General features: G+C 42.7%; 1 protein-coding gene across 1 annotated transcript; it reads left to right on the plus strand.

The window, feature by feature from the left end:
* Nucleotides 1–1,120: 1,120 nt before the first annotated feature.
* LOC147456707 (uncharacterized) lies at nt 1,121–7,077 on the plus strand. Its single transcript, XM_086513879.1, has 3 exons — nt 1,121–1,416; nt 1,762–1,913; nt 6,599–7,077. Exons 1-3 carry the CDS (start codon nt 1,121–1,123, stop codon nt 7,075–7,077), a joined length of 927 nt encoding a protein of 308 aa, XP_086370005.1.
* The last annotated feature ends 14,655 nt before the right edge of the window (nt 7,078–21,732 follow it).

A 21,732-nucleotide genomic window follows, 5' to 3' on the forward strand; every position in this document is an offset into this window, starting at 1 on the left:
AGTGTGTCATTCGGTGACCGGAGCAACAAGTTATGATGTGGGGAAGTTGTCCGAGAAGTTCTTCTGCTTTGGGAAGAAACTGGAAATTTATTGGGCTTGAGGGAGTTGGGAGGATGTTGCCATGTGCCATGTGAATTATCCCACATGAGAAGAGAAAAAAGGGGAATGGGAGGTATATAGGCTAAAGGGGGAGCCCGTTATGGGTGTATCAAAGTGAGAGGAGCTCTCAAGGCTTGGCCATGGAGGGGCTCCTGGGCTTCATGGGGGAGAAAAGGTGCCTTTTTTGGGTTATCACTTAGCTGGACAGGTGCTTGGTTCAAATTTTGGTCCCCAGTCACTTGTCTCCACCCCATCCCCGTGGCCAAAGGGTCATCGACACCTCATTTTATGCCCAAAAAAGGCCAAAAGTGAGCCAATTAAAAGATGCCTACAAAGGAAGCCTTGTCGACTAAGAAGAGAGAGAAAACTTTTGGGATAAAAGATAACAAGGCCCCCCATTTTAATAACACCTGCATAACTTCCAGAGAGCTCTTTTTTTAGCAAGAAAGAGTACACCCCGGGTTTCGAGCGGCCATATTTCACCTTTCATCTGTTTTTTGCCTATAGATACTCTATGGACATCTCCACAAGACAAGCTTTGTCATGATGTCCTCAGTTTCTCCTAGTTTTGAGTGTGTTCCATGCTTGAAGGGTTTCTTGTAAATCTCTACAGGTGTTTATCACAGAAGTTTTCGGTGGCGTAATAGTTCTTTCTTTCGACGGTGTGATTCGTGCAAGGCTATAGAGGCTCATGTTTTTATTGTCGTTTGCATGCTAACATCATTTTGGTTCCCCCACCGAGGAGCAAGTACTCCTATGCTCCAATTCTTGTGAAATATGTATATTTTGCAAGTAGAGAATGTGGATCTTTATGGACAACCACCTATGCATGTGCAAATTGTGGATAGCACCTGAGGTGGTCGTGTAATTGGATTGCAGCCTTTGGAGGGTCGTGAGGTTTTGTGAAGCCAAGCAATGGGGGCCGAGTTACCCAATGTGAGGTGGATTAGGTACTGGAGCAATCCATCGACATCCCTTGAGCTTTCGACGTCACATGTAAGTGTTTTTGTGGCAATCAAACATGGCGGACAAGTTTCCACAATTTCAAGGATTGCCTAACAAGAATGCACAAACTTTTATTGAAAAATTGGAAGTCAATTGGTTACTGCGAAATATACTAGACCAAGCTATATTGTTGCGGCTGCTACAATACAGTTTACAAGATGTTTGGTTACAAAATCATGAAGAGCTGGTGCAAGCACAAACTCCAGGGGTGGTTTTGGACTACAATCGTGTGAAGCAAGATTTTTTGGCGCAGTACAGATCCATTGAAGTACCTGCTGAAGTTTGGCATGAAATTTGGGGTAACCTCAAAAGGTTAATCAAAGTGTTGATGATTTTATCATGCAGTCCACCCGTTTATGGGATAAATGGGCCCGATCTTTGGGAAATGAAATCCCTTCATCCATGTTAAAGAAGGACCGTTTTGTGGCAAGCTTAAAGAAAGTCTAAAGTTCAAAGTTGAGCTGAAAAGGACCGTTACTTTTGAGGAAGCAGTCACTATCTCTAGGGAGAAAGAATGGAAGTCTCAAAGACTTAATGAGTATGGAAAAGTGGTCCTTGTGCAAAGTAATGGTGGCCAAAATGAGGGAAATCAAGTAGAGGCTGAGCCCAACTGCTCAAAGGATTGCTAATACTGAACAGTTACGGCAAAATATGCAGACATGATGCAAGATTGCAACTCAATGTTCTTGGAGGTGGTCGTGGTAGAGGAATGGCCCATGCATGTGAAGCTCAGCCAAATGTGAATGCGGGTCGTGGACAAGGCGTCTTTGAGCAACAAAGGAGGTTCATCCCTACCTATTATAACTGTGGTGAACTTATTCACATTAGCACTTATTGTTCAAAGCCAACAAGGATAGGAGGTGATATGTTCCCACTCCCCCAGTAGATTCCTAATAGGGCTAATGATTATGCATTGGATATATGGGGATATCAAGGTACTGAACAGGAAAATTAGGCCTCAACCTCTGGTGGTCATGTGGGTATTGTGCGGTTGAAGAGAAAGAAGTAGATGTGTTTCCCGTGGGCAAAAGAGAGAGCGTGGGCAAAAGAGAGAGGGAAGGCTATGTCGCTCCAAGTCCTAGCAAAAAGAAAGAAAAAGAGAAAGAGGGTGAAGATGCGAAAGCCAAGAGGAAGAGAAGACCTCATAGACGGTTTGAAGTAGCAGATTTAACTTTGGGAGAAGGCCAAACAACTTATAGTTTAAAGGAAGACCTGATTCGGAGGAAAGTAGATTGGACAGCTGATGAATATGGTGCCCAAACTTAAGAGGTAGTGGAAGTCATTAGTGAATCTAGAGAAAGAGCCGAAGCATGGATAAGTCACAGTGTTGGTTGTGGGAGAGTTAACATTTGTCATGTGGTAAACACTTGGCACAAAGGTGTGGGCATGGGAGATGCCTACAGTGATGGAGGTGCTCAAGTTTGTGTGATCACACAGTCATGTGACAAGAGATTGGGTCTCATTACATACAGTAACTCTGTGTTTTGGATTTGACTAGCAAACCATGCCAAAGTGAAGTGTTTGGGGCTGATTAAGAATTTGGAAGTTGAAGGTTTTAATGTGAAGCTTATAGTAACCTTTCATGTTATGTCAGCTGGACTGGGAGCTTTTCCTCTCATTTTGGGACGACCTTGGTTGAGAGTTGTTGGTCTTGTGCAAGATTGGGACAAGGGCACAATCTGTGTGTATGGCAGGAAGTGTGAAAAGAGGATATTTGATATGTCTACCAAGCAACCTTTGGCACTAGAAGATGTGAGTGAAAATGATGAATCCGAAGTTACTAGTGAAGACAGTTCTGGAGACTCAAAAAGTAGCACTACTTCTAGTTCCAGTGATGAGGGTGAAGTGTCTTCTTGTTGTTGAATGAGGAGAAGAGAGAATTGGTGAAGTATTGCAAGTGGCAGGGGATATAAATGCTTCAAGCCATTTAGAGCAACTTGAGGAGTTGATGCAACCTAAAGAGGAGTTACCAGTGAAGAAGGAGTTGATTCAAAATATAATGAGTACTGATTTGACACAAAGGGAAAGAAGGGAGTACTTAACAATGTTAGACAGGTTTTCAAATCTTTTCATCACTTCATATCAAGAAATAAGGGGTTTTGTTGGGGCTCCTGTGAAGATCGAACTAGTTGAAGGGGCAAAGCCAATACGACAGAAATTAAGAAGGATGGGTAAGGAGCAAATGAATGCTTTAAAGGAAGAAGTGGATAAACTTTTGGATGCAAGGTTCATTGTGCCAGTTGATAATGTTGAATGGGTGAGCCCTATAGTGGTCACTCTAAAGAAAGATGGGCGTTGGAGAGTTTGTGTTGATTATAAGCCATTAAATGCAGTGACCAAGAAAGAACCCTTACCCTTTACCTTTCATTGATCAACTTTTAGATGTAGTGGCTAGCTTTTAAAGATACAGTGTCTGTGATGGTTATTCACGATATTTTCAGCTTATTCTTGCTCATGAAGGCCGGAAAAAGACTACTTTTATCACACCATGGGGTTGTTTCTACTTTTGCTGCCTTCCTTTTGATTTGACAAATGGGCCTGGAACTTTTGAAAGAAAAGTGAGTCCCTACCCCGTTCCTTGGGAAGTTTGTCAAAGGATTCATAGATGATTTCTCTGTATACAGCTCAAGGAAAGAGCATGTTCAAAAGCTTGAAATGACTTATGCAAGGTATGATGAATGTGGGGGTCAATTGGACCCTAAAAAATGTCATTTGGCACAGCCAAGTGTGAAGCTTCTTGGACATGTGATGTCAGAAAAAGAGATTGAAGCAGATCCAGAGAAAGTAGAGGCTTTGTTGTTTTTGTCATCCCCAAAAGATACCAAACAGTTGGCCGCTTTCATACAGAAGCTTAAATATCTGTCTCGTTTCATACCTTTGGCATCACAACTATAGTATCAATTGAAGCAAGCAATTAAGAATGATCCCTTGGAGTGATCTCGTGACTGTGACGATGTTTTTGATAGAGTCAAGGAAGTTTTGAGTACACTGCCCATTATGCAAGCTCTTGACTGGGAAAAAGAGTTTTATGTTAACCCATCGGTGGGAGATGACGCCATTGGGGCCGTGTTATTGCAAAGAGGGAAAGAATCTCAGTACATGAAGCATGTTCATCATGCTAGTAGAGTCAAGACTCCTCATGAAAGAGATAACTCTGAAATTGAATTGGTGATGACGAGTTCTACCAAACATCAAGCAAACTTATCCGAGCAAGCTCAAAACCGAGCAAAGTTATTAAGTGAGTTGCTCAGGTATATGTATTCTTTTCTAGAGAGAGATAAGAGAGAGAGAGATATTTCTCTAAACCCAAACAATAAATGTCAGCACCATTGCTCCCCAAAAGCATGGTTATACAAATCTAGTCATTATTATACATGTCACCATTGCTAGCAAATCGAGCAAATGTCAAGAAGGCCATAATTTGTTTGCAACAAACTTCAGTCTCTTTTGAGCTTGTTTCTGCTTAAGAGAAGGTGGTAAGGAAATCTTGCTAGCTGGATGAGGGAAAGGGTTGCATCGTATTGACAACGCATTGTTTTGCAAATAATAGGGACTTGCCAAACCAAGAGCTACCATGTCCATCCACCAGGAAGAGTGCTAATAAGTAAGAGAAGATGATTAGATTTCTCTCTCTCTCTCTCTCTCTCTCTCTCTCTCTCTCTCTCTCTCTCTCTCTCTCTCTCTCTCTCTCTCTCTCTCTCTCTCTCTCTCTCTCTCTCTCTCTCTCTCTCTCCAAAATTCTCTGAAAGAGTTCTTGCCTCTTCGAGTATTCAGAGTTCTCTAGGCCAGTTCACGTGAAGGTAGGGTGGAAACCAATTGAGAACTTTTTTAGTTTCCATGAGATGTTTTTTTTTTTTAAAGGATGTAAACTGGTTGGCAACCAGTTGCGACCCTGCTCCTAGGTGCAATGGTGGAGCAGGCTGGGAACCACCAACAATGACAAGCAAAGTGAAACTTGTGATATATTCTTTTGGGCTCTCACAAAATTTAAATCACACAATTGCTTGCAGTTCTCACGGGAACGTAACATGGCTGGTTGTCAGTTGCACACAAATGGACAACCATTGAAGCCAATGTTCAGGAAAAGTGTACCTCAACATAGAGCCGAGTCTTGCTAGAAATTTATAACTTTAGCAAAATCAATCCTTAAAAAGCAATCCCGCTAGCCCGTAGCTGAAGACAAAAATGAGAAGAAAGGGAAAATGTCTCCTAATTCTAGAATCAAAGGCAACCATTGCCCTATATTGAAACACAAATGCCACGTAATACTAGTAATGTAGACAAAAAAAGCTGCATTTGCAGCACTGCACAGATCTCGGCTTCATGTTCCCTTCATTGGCATTGGTTATATTTTGGCTTGCTTGCCATCGTGGCAAGCAGTCGAAACCAGTCTCGCAGTCAAATGAACCGGCTAGCATGGAGCTGACCAAAAAGGTCCACATGGTTTTCACACGCAAGCTTCAAACCTAGCACTACGTGTTAGGGATCTCAATTCTCAACCACTACACCTACATGCGAGCTTTGAAAGGGTCACGACCGGCCATGCTGGTAACTTCCACCTACATACTAGCTAGCTAGCCCTGGAATTAATACAGAGTGAGGCGCCCCCTTCATTGTGCTAATATATAGTTCAAGTGCAAGGCCACAATTTACTTAATTCACTTAGTTTTATTAATCTTGCTAAAATACAATGAGACTCGGATCTTAGCATTGAGTCGATTGAGAAATTAAAATAGCCGCTTTGAAAATTCAAAAAAATAGAGTTAAATTGTAAAAGATGCATGTTATTTTGAAGAATTTCCTTTGATTTTTCCCAAACCTCGACTTAAGCATGTGAACCTGCTCTCTCTCTCTCTCTCTCTCTCTCTCTCTCTCTCTCTCTCTCTCTCTCTCTCTCTCTCTCTCTCTCTCTCTCTCTCTCTCTCTCTCTCTCTAAAAAAATTGTCTGAAAGAGCGTGCGTGCGAGAGAGAGAGAGAGAGAGAAAGAGAGAGAGAGAGAGCGTTGCTCCCAAACAGTTGCACTTGGCGATGGTATTGCTCGCTCTTCTCTGTCGCATTTCTCCATTCTCGCCCAGCCCTCGTGCCTCTGTAATATCTACTCCTCTTAACATGTCGCCCAAGCACAGAGAGAGAGAGAGAGACCATCACCGCCTGTCCTTGAATTTTGAGATAGGGCGGCCCAGATTGGCCAACCTCAGCTTCTTGCGCAAGAAAGAGAACATCTTGTGCAGCATCAAGCAATAACGTAGGCTAGCAAAGCACCTCGCAGGACCTCCATGGTGCAGCTTGCGCTTGCCTTGTCTTTCAGGCCAACAACAGAGAACCTCATTCCTATCCGCATCGATGTGGAGGTCTAAGTTCTCTCTCTCTCTCTCTCTCTCTCTCTCTCTCTCTCTCTCTCTCTCTCTCTCTCTCTCTCTCTCTCTCTCTCTCTCTCTCTCTCTCTCTCTCTCTCTCTCTCTCTCTTGTGGTGAAGTGTGTTCGGAGTAAGGAGGGGCGGCCTCCATAGCGTTCACGCGTGTGCCTACTTGTTCGTCGTCCATCTGTGAGGCTTGTCATGGCCAACATGCGTCGCGTAAATCAGCGCACCGTCCGTGCTTCGAAAGCCGACGATTGGATCTAACACTGCGACCACAGGGACCCATCACCTCCAAAAATCCCCTTCTCTCCACAGCTGTGTCATCAGATTTTGCTAATAGGGTATCTCCTCAGTTTCGTGAGTTTCTTGCTAAGGAACTTGGGAAATATGACTCTCTTTCAGATGCCCGTGGACGAATAGAAGAGGTTTGGGCAAAGGTGCTGCATAATTATACGTCAACATATTCTGGTGGGATTGACGCGAAGCATGTCGAAGACGTGAAAAGAGCTCTCATAGAGCAAGGTATTCCCCATCAGCAAGCCTTGCTTTGCTCAATTTGGTGGCTGCGAGTGAATCTTAGGAGGGATTGGGAACAATATTGTGCAGCCCAATGATAAGTGTAGTGTAGTTTGGGTCTTTTGGAGTCTCGCAAAGCTTATGCACTTTCTTTCTTTTTTCATTTGAGCCATGGAGACTTCATTTTTTGAATGATATGAGATTGAACTTTGAGCCGGCTCAAAGAGAGAGAGAGAGAGAGAGAGAGAGAGAGAGAGAGAGAGAGAGAGAGAGAGAGAGAGAGAGAGAGAGAGAGAGAGAGGAGACCCTGCGAGGAGGAGTCTGGTATCGAAAAATGTACAATGAGGAGGGAGAGAACGTGGATTTGTACATCCCTAGGAAGTGCTCGGCTTCAAATCGGTTGACAACTGCAAAGGGACAATGCTCTTCACAGCGCTCCCTGAGTCCTTGCAAGATAGCCTCGTCTATGGAGGTAGTGAGTACTTGCACTTAGCGGAATTGACATTCCAGTGCAACAGCCTTCTAGATTGGCTTTCAATACATTAATCAAGTTCACCACAAGATGTCGGCCTTGTCTAAACCTCTTCTCAAGACTCCTGCACTTCAGCTACGAAAAAAGGATGATGTTGCCTTGCCCTTGCACTAGTCTTATATCGCTTCTTCAAGCATTTTTGAAATTCTTCCCCAGCTCGTGAGCTTGCAATAATCTTTCAAACAATCCTCTTTGTAGCTATGGCCTCATAAAAATATGCACCACGAGCAACCATTTGGGCAATGATCTCAATAATGGCAGTCTAGCCCAAAACAAGGCATGGATTGCTCTTATCCCATCAGCCCCAGGAATCTCAATTGCACGATTATTGGTTATCTTGAGATGTCGACCAATGAAAGGGTCAAACATACCTATTTTGGGAAGCTTAGTGATATATGCAATCTTGCATTGCCGCATCGATGCGGCTAGAGTCATGGGGATGCCGTCAGGACAGTGTATTGGACAAGATAGAGATAAGGCAGGGTAGGACAAAGCTTGCACTCTCACCGAGGTACGGCTATGGTAGAAAGCATACCAGTGAAGAGCTAAAAATAATGAGCACTGAGCTCACCATTAGAAGCTAAGCTTTACCCTGGCAATGGCACATGCCTAAAATAATGAGGCATGGCATTAGTGGACGAGAGAGGGATCTGTCGCCTACAGATCAAGCAACACATCTATATATACATATGCATATATATATATATATATATATATATATATATATATATATATATATATATATATATATGCATATGTGTATATATATATATATATATATATATATATATATATATATATATATATATATATATATATATATATATATATATATATATATATATATATATATATATATATATATATAGAGAGAGAGAGAGAGAGAGAGAGAGAGAGATTTTCCACCTCGCCACTTGGACTGCGAATCGTTTGCTTTTTTTCATTTCATTGCATGCAAAGTCTAAGATATCGAGTAAAAACTCTTTTGCACCACCTTCTAGGTTCTCATATTTCATGTTGAGGATTTCATTGTTGGCAACATTTTACGTATGCATTTGTAAATATGTATCAATATTTCATGAAGTATTGTCGAGCAATATTTCATGAAGTATTGTCGAGCAATAGTTTGCCCAAAGTGTTCCATAGAATTTCCCCAAGCCTCTGGAGTTGATTTTATCAACTTGTTCTTGGAATTAGTGTTAACTATCTCACTGCTAGAAACATTTTATATATGTGCTTATGAATATGTGTCAATGTGTGTGTGAAGGCATCAAAGTACAAGTATGGTTCTTTTGTTTGAAACTATTTGATAAAGAACGGGTTTATTTTTCTACCCTATCCTCTGAGAGGAACTATTAAGGTGTTGATATGGTCTATGGCTACATGGGATGAAGGTCTTCTTATGTAAGGTTTTATGGGGAGCCATGCAGATTGGGATAAAGGTTTGCACCGGGGGAATTGGTTTCAGATAAATGCTTGCAATGCAGAACGGCTAGTGAAGACTTCCCTCACCTTTTCAAAGAGATTTTGTCAATTTGTAGCCTTGCAAGGACGATTTGCAAATGGGTTCAAAAGACCTAGAAAATAGGATTCTTCAAGAATGATCTCTTCTTGGAAGGGAAGGCATTCAAGATACAAGTGCTACTCATCGCAACACCAATCATGAGATCATTTTGTTACTTCAAACATGTTTGGAAGGCAAGGAACTATCGGATCTTTAAGAACACCATGGAAACAGCTAAGTTCACAAAGATAATACAAGAAAGCAAGAGGTTATTCATTGCCAATGGGGAAACAAATGAACTCTGATGACTGGAACATGTCCATAGGTTCCGCAATGGCTGACTTGCATGGGTAAAGATATGGGCTCATCCATTGTTGTGGGGTGGCTCCCATATCAACAAATGTATCTCTGTTCCCTTGAAGATGTCATGGTTCGTCATGAGTATGGCAAAAAAATGTACTCTCTTGGTTATGCTAATAAAATTCACTCACCACGTGCACTATGAGTTTTGGGGGGGGAGAGGGGGGAAGGGGGGGGAAAGGTGTTGATATGGTCTTTCATTGTGTATTCTTGCTCGATTTCATCTTTGCTCGGAAGTGCTCGCTCGGGGATTGGGATTCCCCGGTGATGACCAGCATGGTTTATGCTTGCATACGATTCATACATTACTTGTTGCAAAACTTGTTCACTTTTCTCACCAGTTATTCATTGCTTCTCAATTGTTCAATAATTCGAATATATCAAAAAAAGTTATGAAATGGATTATTGAACTCTAGGATTTTTAGTTCACCTTTTTGGTAGCAGAGAGTACTCGGGCTACCCTGGTAAATTTACTCACTTATAAAGATACTCCTATTCTAGTTAAGGAAGAGGTAGTGCAAAAGAAGAGGTCAAGACTCTTGCCATATCTAATGCTTCGCTATTATATTTTGATGGCTCTTATCGAAGAAGTCATGATGCTTCTTTGGGAGGCATTGTCATTTATGATGCACAAGGAAAACTTGTAAGGAAACAACGGCTAAAACTTGATGCAATCATAATACATGGCTTTTGAAGGTGGTTAGCACATCTGCTTGCAGTTTGGGATTAGACGCTTACAGATCAAAGAAGAAGCCTTATTGGTCATGAAGCAAGTATTGGGAGTATGGAAAATACGAATCCTAAACTGAAGAATTTAGGTTTTAAGGTGAAATTGTTGCTCAAAAAGTTTGAAGCATGGAATCTGCAGCGTATTGAGAGGTCTCAAAATGAAGAAGCTCATGATGTTGCCCAAGAAATGATCACTTGTGTGTTTGTGTTGAAGAAAAATGCCCCTTTATATCATGGGAGGGAAGTGTTATCAAAGGAGATGGATTTTCCATTGACAAGTGTTTTACCTGAAGGTCTACCATCCTCCAAAAAATATGCTTTTATAAAAAAAGCTAAGTACAAAATGCTTGATGATCTACTTTACATGAAAGGAAGTGATTTGGTTTTGCGCCGTGTGCCCTGGAAAGAGGAAATCTACAAGATTTTAGAAGAAAATCATGAGGGATCTTATGGAGGCCATTTTGCCATGAAGATCGTGTTGCATAAAATTTTGTAAGAAGGCTATGTGTGGCCAAGTGTTCAATGGGATGTTAACCGTTGGCGCAAGTCTTGTTTTCCATGTCAAAAAATGCGAAGAGGAATTTTGAAGCTCGAATTAAGAAAAACAATTCTAGCTTTTGATGTGTTCAAAAAATGGGGTCTTGATGCTATTGGACCCTTAGCCATGATTAGTAAAAGGAATGCCTAGATCTTGACAGTAGTGAATTATTTGTCACGATGGGCAAAAGCCAAAGCTGTCAAAAAGATTACTAGTAAGGAAATGGGGAAGTTTGTATATGATCATGTATGTTGCAAATTTGGTGTGCCATTAGAATTACTTTCTGATAGAGGATCGAGATTTAGAGGAGAATTGTTTGATTTCCTATGCGAAAAGCTCAATATACAGCACAGCTACAGTTCTCCTTGTTACTTACAATGCAACGGTCTCAATGAGAGGTTCAATGGAGAGTTGGTAAAAATCTTGACAAAGATGATTCAGAGTTGCCTTGTGCATTATGGGCCTAGAATTGCTATCAAAACAAGCACAGGGTTTTCTCCTCACCCCTTGGTCTATGGCAAGGAAGCATTATTGCCAATTGAAGTGGAGATTCCTGCACTTAAATCGTTGTCATTGGGAGATGAAAAGCAAAAAGATACTTGGCAAAAGAGGTTATAGACTTTACAATGTTTGAAATTGGACAGAGTTTTGGCTTTAAACTGTTATAAAGAAGTGTCAAAGAAGGCTCAGCAAAAGGCTAATGAATGTGTGAAGGATAAGGGAATTGAAAAGGGTGATCTTGTGTCACTATACAATAGTAAGTTAAACAATATTTTCCAAACAAAGTTTCAAATTAAGTGGGAAGGTCCTTTTACTATTGTGAACAAGTTTGATAATGGGACATATCAGTTGGCAGATTTGGGTGGTGCACAGCATAAATACCATGTTATCGGTTACAGAGTTGAAGAAATATCTAGCATGTTTGATGACAATTGTGACAGATGAAATGCTTTCAATGGAGGAAGACAGTGTAAAAACATGTGAGAATGTAAATGAGGTTTCTAGGAATGAGTTGCAACAGTTGTTCACCCTAGAAACCTCTGATTGTCATGAATTATCAAGCAGGCTACGGAGGGGTTAGCAAGCTATGTCAGGCGTTTTCTGGATGAGCATAAAGTCACTAGGCCATGCCAAAAACCTTGCCCACTAGACTCATGTATCTATGTGTACATAGCCCAGCAAATTTTCGAAGTGACCCTGTAAAAATTCATGTACAAAGGTGTGATTTTTCTAGGCTTGGGTGCTGATGTTTTGGGTTGTTCAAGCTCCCAAGACATGGTTTTTAATAAATATTTTTAGTCGTGCTTGATAGCTCGTGAATCGGACATGTACAACATGAGTTATGAGCATCCAAAGTGGGCGGTCTCAACTTAAAAAGTGATTGCAGGTGCATACAACAAAGACAATTGGGCCAACTTGATAATTGGAATTGGAAATGCTGAGATTTAAGATTTCTATAAGTAGCCAAGATGATGGGCTTCAAGCCGTGTGTTACGGTGTGTCATTCGGTGACTAGAGCAGCAAGTTATGTTGTGGTTCTTCTGCTTTGGGAAGAAACTGGAAATTTATTGAGCTTGAAGGAGTTAGGAGGATGTTGCCATGTGGCATGGGAATTATCCCACATGAGAAGGCAAAAAAGGGGAATGGGGGGTATATAGGCTAAAGGGAGAGCCCATTATGGGTGTATCAAAGTGAGAGGAGCTCTCAAGGCTTGGCCATGGAGGGGCTCGTGGGCTTCATGGGGGAGAAAAGGTGCCTTTTTTGGGTTCTCACTCAACTGGACAGGCACTTGGTTCAAATTTTGGTCCCCAACCACTTGCCCCCACCCCATTCCTTGGCCGAAGGGTCACCGACACCTCATTTTATGCCCAAAGAAGGCCAAAAATGAGCCAATTAAAAGATGCCTACAAAGAAAGCCTTGTCGACTAAAAAGAGAGAGAAATTTTTTGGGATAAAAGATAACAAGGACCCCCATTTTAATAGTTGCAACACCAGTATAACTTCAAAAGAGCTCATTTTTTAGCAAGAAAGAGTACACCCCCGTTTTCGAGTGCCATAACTCTTTCACCTTTCATCTAATTTTTGCCTATGGATACTCTATGGACATCTCCACGAGACGAGCTTTGTCATGATGAGTTTCTCCTAATTTTGAGTGTGTTCCATGCTTGAAGGTTTTTTCATAAATCTCTACAGGTGTTTTGGCGACATAATAGTTATTCCTTCCGACGGTGTGACTCGTGCAAGGCTATAGAGGCTCTCGTTTTTCTTGTCGTTTGTACGCTAACAACGTCAAAATGTAGGTGGAGTGTGGTTGCTTTTGCACTCTTCCTTTGGGCACAGAGGGTTGATTCCTAGTGCTATAGTACATACAGCATCAGATCCCAACCCTCTGTGCCCAAAAAAAAAATCCAGGTTCTGGCGCGGGTATAGGTGTTTGAATAGGCGCCGAAATGACCTTCGAAATAGGCGCCGAAATGGTCCTTGGAATAGGCATCAGTATGTGTGATGTTTTCAGCACTAGAATAATATTTTTTTTAACGCTTTTTTTTATGGGTATACTAACGCTCATTTCATCATATATTCTGATGAATATTATACGGCATTTATACCAATGATACGATACCAATGTTGATACGGACAACAACATATTAGAGAGTTTGAGACTTTAGAGGCAATTTGGTATACACCAATATCTGAAAAATTTGGCCATATGGACTGTGAGTGCGCGGATGCAGTGCGCGTGCACAGAGAGTGCGAAGGGGAGAGACGGAGAGAGAGAGAGAGAGAGCACGACATAGGATGTGGGTGGAGCTCCCAAATCTCACTGTGTGAGCACCATGTGAGAATGTGAGTGAGAGCTCCTTATTTTTTGTATGTATAAAGAATAAGGAGATAAATGTGGGCAGTCGGACACTGGGCGACCGACACGGGCAAAGCACGGTGAGGCACACCGCCTTTACCCAACATTCTCTCACTAAAGATTGTGTGCCGATAAGTGGCGAGAAGACTAGCTTACAATTAGTATATACAAGAGGTGAGAGAAGACGACTCTCAACCTATGCCCACGGGCTCACTCCAAACATGCTCTAGTGTACATGCAACATGCATACCCACTAGGGCTAGAGCTATGATGAGACTCCTGATGCAGGTATCAAGTGCGACCGGCATAGCTCCACAATGCACAATGCCAATGTCAGTCATCGCACGATTGACAACTCCCATTGCAAATGCACCAACCGCATCAGCAAGATTAGGTCTCGAGACCAATAGGTCAGACGTGAGAGACCCGAAAGGCGACGAAACATGCACGATGTGTGCCAGCCTATACTTGTCAACAACCTTAGTGCCATATGCATCCTCATCAAGAACCACCTAACTATGCGTCACCATGTCAGCATCATCTGGCAAAGGCATATCTGTTGAGAATGACAGCAAAACCAAAAAATCAGCACCACTGCAATCACACACAGCTATCTGAAGGACACTGTCGTCCTCAAATGTATCAAACGCATGATAGAACAGTGCATTGTTGTTAGTGCGTAGATACGGTGCGCGTGCACAGAGAGTGCGAAGGGGAGAGAGGGAGAGAGAGAGAGAGCACGACACAGGATGTGGGTGGAGCTCCCAAATCTCATTGTGTGAGCACCATGTGAGAATGTGAGTAAGAGCTCCTTATTCGTTGTATGTATAAAGAATAAGGAGATAAATGTGGGCAGTCGGACACTGGCCGACGAACACGAGCAAAGCACGGTGAGGCACACCGCCTTTACCTAACATTCTCCCACTAAAGGATGTGTACCGATAAGTGGCGAGAAGACTAGCCTACAACTAGTATATACAAGAGGTGAGAGAAGATGGCTCTCAACCTATTGTTGGGATTAAAGCCCAAGTGGCCTCTTATGCGGATATGGCCGCCCGCTCGCCTAACTCACTTACCTCTAACTCTTTGTATATACTCACATATACTTTGTGAATACTAAGGTATTGGGAGATAACCCTTCTAACAGTTCTCTGCGTATTGTACTGTGTAAGCTCACTGTGTGTGTGTGTGTGAGAGAGAGTCGACCCACGCTCCGCTCCGCAACTTCAATTGGTATCAGAGCCTTGGTTCAGTGCGGATTTGCGCAATCGCGCGCGCACACACTTTTCCGGCAGATTCTGGATCCGGAGTTCGAAAATTCACACTCGGCGTTCCGGGAGCGTTTCCATCAGGTGACCTCGGGTTTTACCCCCCTTTCGAAGCCGTTTATGCCCTCAGAATTTCGTTCTGAGCACTACAGCAGAAGATAGATTTCAGCCGCAAAGAAATCCGTCTTGTGTAGATTGGCAAGCAGGAGGTGGCCGACATCAATATCGGCATCGACATACATCACTCATTAGTCTTCAGAGCATCATCTATAGACCAGGTACACATATATATCATCAGATATATATATTGCAGGTTGCATTGTTACTTCTTGTGCTTGCCAGGTTCCAGGGGAGGTGTGGCCATACGACGGCTTGACACCACTGGCATGTATTGCAGATTGATGTACTGTGATTGTGGGTCTGCTAGTTGTGAGTCACGCTAGCAGACAGACCGCCGCAGCTGTCATAGGACAGTGATTGGTCTATTATAGGATGTATGCTAGTTCTGGGCAGTTTGCTGAGCCATCTGAGGGTCGTGTGTGAGGTTTTTTGAAGCCAAGAACTGGGGGCTGGGTTACCCAGTGTGAGGTGGATTAGGTTGCTGGAGTTCCCCTCTACACGCATCCTCTTCGGCGACTTTTATCCCTTAGGATGTATGACTTTGTGTAGACACTGGATTGCATCTTATGCGTCAGGCCGTTGAGGCATTGTTCAGGGTTCAGTCTTGAGACAGATACAGGTTCTGTCATCGCCCAGAGAGGAGACAGTGTATGCTTACAGGACAGCATATTACAGAGATTTTTTAGATTTGTCACTGGTCAGCTATTTATGATTGTTTTTTGAGCTATCTTTTGGTTCCCAGAGCTCAGTTTATAGGGGAGACTCTGTCAAAAAATTTCAAAATACTGACAGTTCCTGAGGAGAGGTGTTCAGCTTGTTGATTACATCTTGTTTACTGTGTACAGAGGCCAGTTTACAGGGGAAACTCTGCCGGATTTTTCTCAGGAGTAAGCAGTTTGGCAGATATGGCATCTTCTCAAAGTGAGACTCTTTACAACATAAAGAAGCTGGATGGCACAAACTTTCCATTCTGGAAGAAGCAGATTTGGCAGGTTTTGGTGCAGAAAAAACAAGTGAAGCCACTGAAGCTCAAAGGGGAGAGACCAGAAGGTATGGCTGAAGATGAGTGGGAAGAGCTTGACGAGTTAGCTTGTTCCACAATCATGCTGACACTGGCAGAAAATGTTTACTTCAACGTAGCAGAAGAGACTACAGCGTATGGCGTATGGCAAAAGCTATGTGGTATGTACGAGAAACAAAGTGCTGCTTCTCAAATTTACTGGCTCAAGAAATTAGTGGATTTGAAGATGAAGGAAGGGACAGCCATGTCAAATCATCTGAATGAATTTCACACAATTTTCAGCCAGTTAACAGCACAGGAGATAGTCTTTCCAGATTCAGTGAAGGCTATGTTTCTCTTAATCACTTTGCCAGACATTTGGGATACTTTTCGTACAGCGTTAAGTAATTCTGTCGCGCCAGAAGGTCTTACAAGTGCCAATGTAGAAGGCAGCTTGCTCACAGAGGAAGTGAACAGGAAGAACATTGACAAAGGCAAAGGCAATAGTGCTTTGGTCGTTCGAGGGAGACAACAGTTTAAAGAGAAGAAGGGTAAGAAGGCACAAAACCGAAGTAAGTCTCGTGATTCGAAGTCAAAGGATGACATAGAATGCTACCATTGTGGCAAGAAGGGTCACATGAAGCGAGACTGTACGAAGTGGAAACAAGAAAAAGGAAAAACAAAGAGTTCTGAGCAAGATGAAAAGAAGAGTTCAGTGAAGATTGAAGAGGTGAATGTCACAGGATCTGGTTCAAACAGTGATTCTGGTATAGCAGCTGGTGACATCTTCCTTACAAGCAATCTTGATTCTGTTTTCTTGACTGCAGAGGATGGACATGCTATGAGTGATTGGATTATCGACTCAGGGGTATCTTTACATGTTTCTCCGCACAAAGAGTGGTTTACATCATATGTGGCTACTAAAGATTATGTCAGACTTGGCAATGAGCAGGTTTGTGACATACTTGGAGTGGGAGATGTGCAGTTGAAGTTTCAGAATGGCTCTTCTTTATGGCTCAGGAATGTCAGACATGTTCCAGCAATCCGAAAGAGCTTGATTAGTACAGGGAAGTTGGATGATGCGGGTTATGTGACAGTTTTTGGGAACAGCGCTTGGAAGATCTCCAAAGGTTCGATGACTGTAGCACATGGCAGCAAGTCAGGAACTCTGTACACTTTACATGTTTCAGAGGTTAAAAACCATGTAATTAATGTGATTGAACAGCCAAGTGTGTCACTGTGGCATCGAAGGTTGGGACATATGTCAAAAAGAGGAATGGAAATACTTTCTCATTATGGTTATTTGCCTGGCTTTTCATTTCAAGATTTTGAGTTTTGTGAGCATTGTGTTTATGGTAAGCAAACACAGGAACCGCACAGATCAAAGAGGAATCGTAGGGACGAACGGTTAGCTCTTGTACACAGTGATCTATGAGGACCAATGCCTAGTTTGTCACTAGGGGGAGCAGCGTACTTTTGTACATTCATAGATGACTATTCTCGCAAAGTATGGGTTTACTTCTTGAAGCACAAGGATGAGGTGCTCAAGGTCTTTAAGACATTCTTGCAGCTGGTGGAGAATCAGAGTGGTCAGAAGCTGAAGTGCTTGAGAACTGACAATGGTGGAGAGTACGTTTCCAAAGCTTTTCAAGACTTTTGTGAAGCAAAAGGGATTAAGCGGGAACTTACTGCACCATATAATCCTTCACAAAATGGGGTTGCAGAACGTATGAATAGGACCATACAAGAGAAGGTCAGAAGCATGTTGTCAAATGCTGAGTTGCCTGATGGATTTTGGGCGGAAGCAGTGGCTACAGCAGTCCATTTGATCAACAGGTCTCCTAGTAGGGTTCTGGATAAGAGTGGAGTGGCCGAGATGCTATGGACATGCAAGGCACCTTCGTATAAGCATCTTAGAGTCTTTGGTTGTGAAGCTTATAGCCATATTCCTAAGGAGTTCAGATATAAGTTAGAACCAAAGAGCAAGAAGTGTATATTTCTTGGCTACGGAGAATCAGGCGAGATGGGTTACCGGCTTTGGGATCCTGAGTCCAGAAAGCTTATTCGTAGCAATGATGTGCATTTCAATGAAGCCAAGTTTCACGCTAAGCCAGAGAAGACAGAGGAGATCAGAAGAGTTGTCTTCAGGGAAGATGGACCTAGTGCTAGCACATCAAGACAGCATGGTCAGGCTCAGGAACATCCTATAGTGGCTAGAGAGGCAGAATCAGTTGTGGTGAGACGTTCTGAGCGTGTCTCCAAACCACCTGATCGTTATGTGCCATCTCTAAATTATGTCATGCTCACAGATTGCGGAGAACCATCTTGTTACAAGGAAGCATTACAAGTGGTTGACTCGAAAAAATGGCAGTTGGCCATGCAGTCAGAGATGACATCTCTGCATAAAAACCAGACATGGAAGCTAATTAAATTACCACAGGGCAAAAAGGCTCTACCTTGTAAATGGGTTTACAGGTATAAGATCACCGCTCATGATAGTCAGCCAAAGTACAAAGCAAGGCTTGTTGCCAAGGGCTTTCAGCAAGAACAAGGCATTGACTTTGATGAAGTCTTCTCTCCAGTGGTCAAGATGACTACATTGAGATGCTTTCTTGCATTGGTTGCTATATTGGATTTGGTGTTGCACCAAATGGATGTCAAGACAGCGTTTTTGCATGGTGATTTAGATGTGGAAATTTACATGCAGCAGCCAGAAGGGTTTGTTGAGAAAGGCATGGAACATTTGGTATGCCAGTTGTTAAAGAGTCTTTATGGCTTAAAACAATCACCGAGGGCATGGTACCATAAGTTCCACCAGTTTATGCTTTCTCAAGGCTACAAACGTAGTGAGTTCGATCACTGTCTATATACAAAGAAGGCTAAGGATGGCAGTTGGTTGATCCTTATTTTGTATGTGGATGACATGTTGATTGCTGGCAAACACTTGGAAGAAATTTCAGCTTTGAAGTCAAAGATGGCAAAATCGTTTGACATGAAAGACATGGGTGAGGCAAGTCATATACTTGGTATGCGCATTGAGAGAGACAGATCAAAGAAGTTGATTTGGTTATCTCAAACAAAGTATATTGACAAGGTTTTGCAACGTTTCAATATGGAGAAGGGAAAGGCATTGAGTGTTCCATTGCCACCATATGTGAAACTTAGCAAACAAGATTGTCCTGTGTCTGAGGAAGAAAAGGCTGAAATGGATAAGATTCCATATGCGTCTGCAGTGGGTAGTTTGATGTATGCAATGATTGCTACACGTCCGGATATTGCATTTGTAGTGGGAGTGGTTAGCAGATATATGTCAAATCCCGGCAAGAAACATTGGGAGGCAGTGAAAGGTATCATGAGATACTTAAAACATACAAAGAGTATGCGCATATGCTATGGTAGTCAGGATTTGAGTGTCAGAGGATACACTGACTCAGATTATGCAGGAGACTTGGATAAGAGGAGATCTACATCAGGCTATGTCTTTACATTGGCTGGAGGTGCCATATCATGGTGATCTCGATTACAAGATTGTGTTACGCAGTCTACTACAGAAGCTGAGTATGTTGCAGCAAATGAGGCATGCAAAGAAGCTATTTGGCTTGGTAGATTGGTTGCAGACTTGGGAATCAAAGTAGATATGCCAGAGTTATATTGTGATAGTCAAAGTGCTATACAATTGGCAAAGAATCCAGTGTTCCATTCGAAGACTAAGCATATTGATGTCAAATATCACTTCATTAGGGAAGTACTTGAAGACAAGCAGATACAACTGCTGAAGATCCACACCAAGGACAATCCTGCTGATCTACTCACAAAGGGACTTCCAGGAGAGGGCTTTGTGCATTGTCGTGAGTTATTGGGCATTGGATAGATGGCAGCCATGTAAATCTTTGTACATTTATGTTCATAGATTTACAGTTACTTAAAGTGCCACATTGGACTTTAAGTGGGAGGTTGTTGGGATTAAAGCCCAAGTGGCCTCTTATGCGGATATGGCCGCCCGCCCGCCTAACTCACTTACCTCTAACTCTTTGTATATACTCACATATACTTTGTGAATACTAAGGTATTGGGAGATAACCCTTCTAACAGTTCTCTACGTACTATATTGTGTAAGCTCACTTTGTGTGTGTGTGTGTGTGTGTGTGTGTGTGTGTGTGTGTGTGTGTGTGTGAGAGAGAGAGAGAGAGAGAGTCGACCCACGCTCCGCTCCGCGACTTCACCTATACCCACTGGCTCACTCCAAACATGCTCTAGTGTAGATGCAAGATGCATACCACTAGGGCTAGAGCTATGATGAGACTCCTAATGCAGGTATCGAGTGACGACCTGCATAGCTCCACAATGCACAATGCCAGTGTCATTCATCACACGACTGACAACTTCCATTGCAAATGCACCAACCGCATAAGCAAGATAACGTCTTGAGACCAAAAGGTCAGACATGAGAGACCCGAAAGCCGATGAAACATGCACTGTGTGTGCCAGCCTATCCCTGTCAGCAACCTCAGTGCCATATGCATCCTCATCAAGAACCACCTGACTATGCATCACCATGTCAGCATCATCTGGCAAAGGTATATCTGGAATGACTGCAAAATCAAAAAAGTAGCACCACTGCAATCACACATAGCTGTCTGAAGGACACTGTGTCCTCAAACGTATTAGACGCATCATAGAATAATGCATCGATCTCTGGCTCAAATGATGTCACCCCAACTGATGACCGACAAAGTTGTGCATCCCCAGAGATACCACTGTTTGTGTGAACGTCACCACAAGACAAATGCACAACCTGCTCTCCATGCAGCACATCCGCAAAAGAGACACGTCTAGTCTCTCGCTCCAAACATGGCTGCAAATACACATAGACTACACCGCCTCGTGTATCTGAAATATACAAAGGGTATACCAGACACTCCTAGCACCTCTGGCTATCACCAGTGATCCCCTATGCATCTAAAATGATCGCTCTCCAAGCAGTTGACGATGTCCATTGCTTTGCAGGCTGACGCACTGAAATGAGACTCTGGTTGAGTCCTGGTACATAACGTACATCTCGTAGCCTAAGGAATGCACCGCTAGGTAAGAACATGCGTACATCTCCAGAACCCTCTGTGTCATATGCTGAACCATCAGCAAACTGCACACAACCAAGTCTCCCACTCTAGAAAGAGCAAAACAAATCACGATGTGGCGTCACATGAAAAACTGCATGCTCGTCTAGTAGAAAACGCATAGACAATGTGCTATCCCAAGACACAAAGTAGTCTGAAGGCAAGCTAGACTCAAAAGTGACGTGCCCGTCACATGCATGCTCTCTAGCATCTGTCCTCATAATAGCACCATGCATCTGCCTCTTTCGCTGCCTCATAGGCATGAAGCAACGGCGCCTAATATGCCCCTTGTGGCCACAATACCAACATGTCAGTCACCGTGAAGAAAAATCGCCTCTCATGGCCATGCCAAACAATGGCAAACAATGCTCGAGATCACAAAACTCTCCCACCTTAGAGCAAACCACTATCTCAAGCAGACAAAGTGAGCAAATTGTTAAGCTCACAAGCCTCTACAACAGGCAAACAAATTTTGACAAAATTTTGGTATAGCCTCCCTTGTAACTAGAGCAAAAAATCAACAGTAAACCGCAAATGGAGACAACAAAAAATGCCCAAATGGCCAAATCTGGGAATATAGTCGTCCGGAATCACAAGCACGCTCCAGTCAAAGTACCACTCAATGGAATATTGACAAAACCTGTCAACCTGTTTGCATAAAAAAGCTTCAATGGATGCGCATAAACAAGTGCTCAAATGCGAGCATCAACCATGCATCCAAAATA

This window comes from Adiantum capillus-veneris, chromosome 6, assembly GCF_014529385.1.
Source record: "Adiantum capillus-veneris isolate H3 chromosome 6, ASM1452938v2, whole genome shotgun sequence".
In the NCBI taxonomy this organism is placed as follows: domain Eukaryota; kingdom Viridiplantae; phylum Streptophyta; class Polypodiopsida; order Polypodiales; family Pteridaceae; genus Adiantum; species Adiantum capillus-veneris.

What these genes read in the sequence shown, in the direction of transcription:
- LOC147456707 (XM_086513879.1), top strand. Translation starts at nt 1,121, where the DNA reads ATGGCGGACAAGTTTCCACAATTTCAAGGATTGCCTAACAAGAATGCA. An exon ending in ATTTGGGGTAACCTCAAAAG is followed by an intron (nt 1,417 to 1,761) that starts GTTAATCAAAGT and finishes CAAAATATGCAG; the next exon opens with ACATGATGCAAGATTGCAAC. An exon ending in CCCTACCTATTATAACTGTG is followed by an intron (nt 1,914 to 6,598) that starts GTGAACTTATTC and finishes CGGAGTAAGGAG; the next exon opens with GGGCGGCCTCCATAGCGTTC.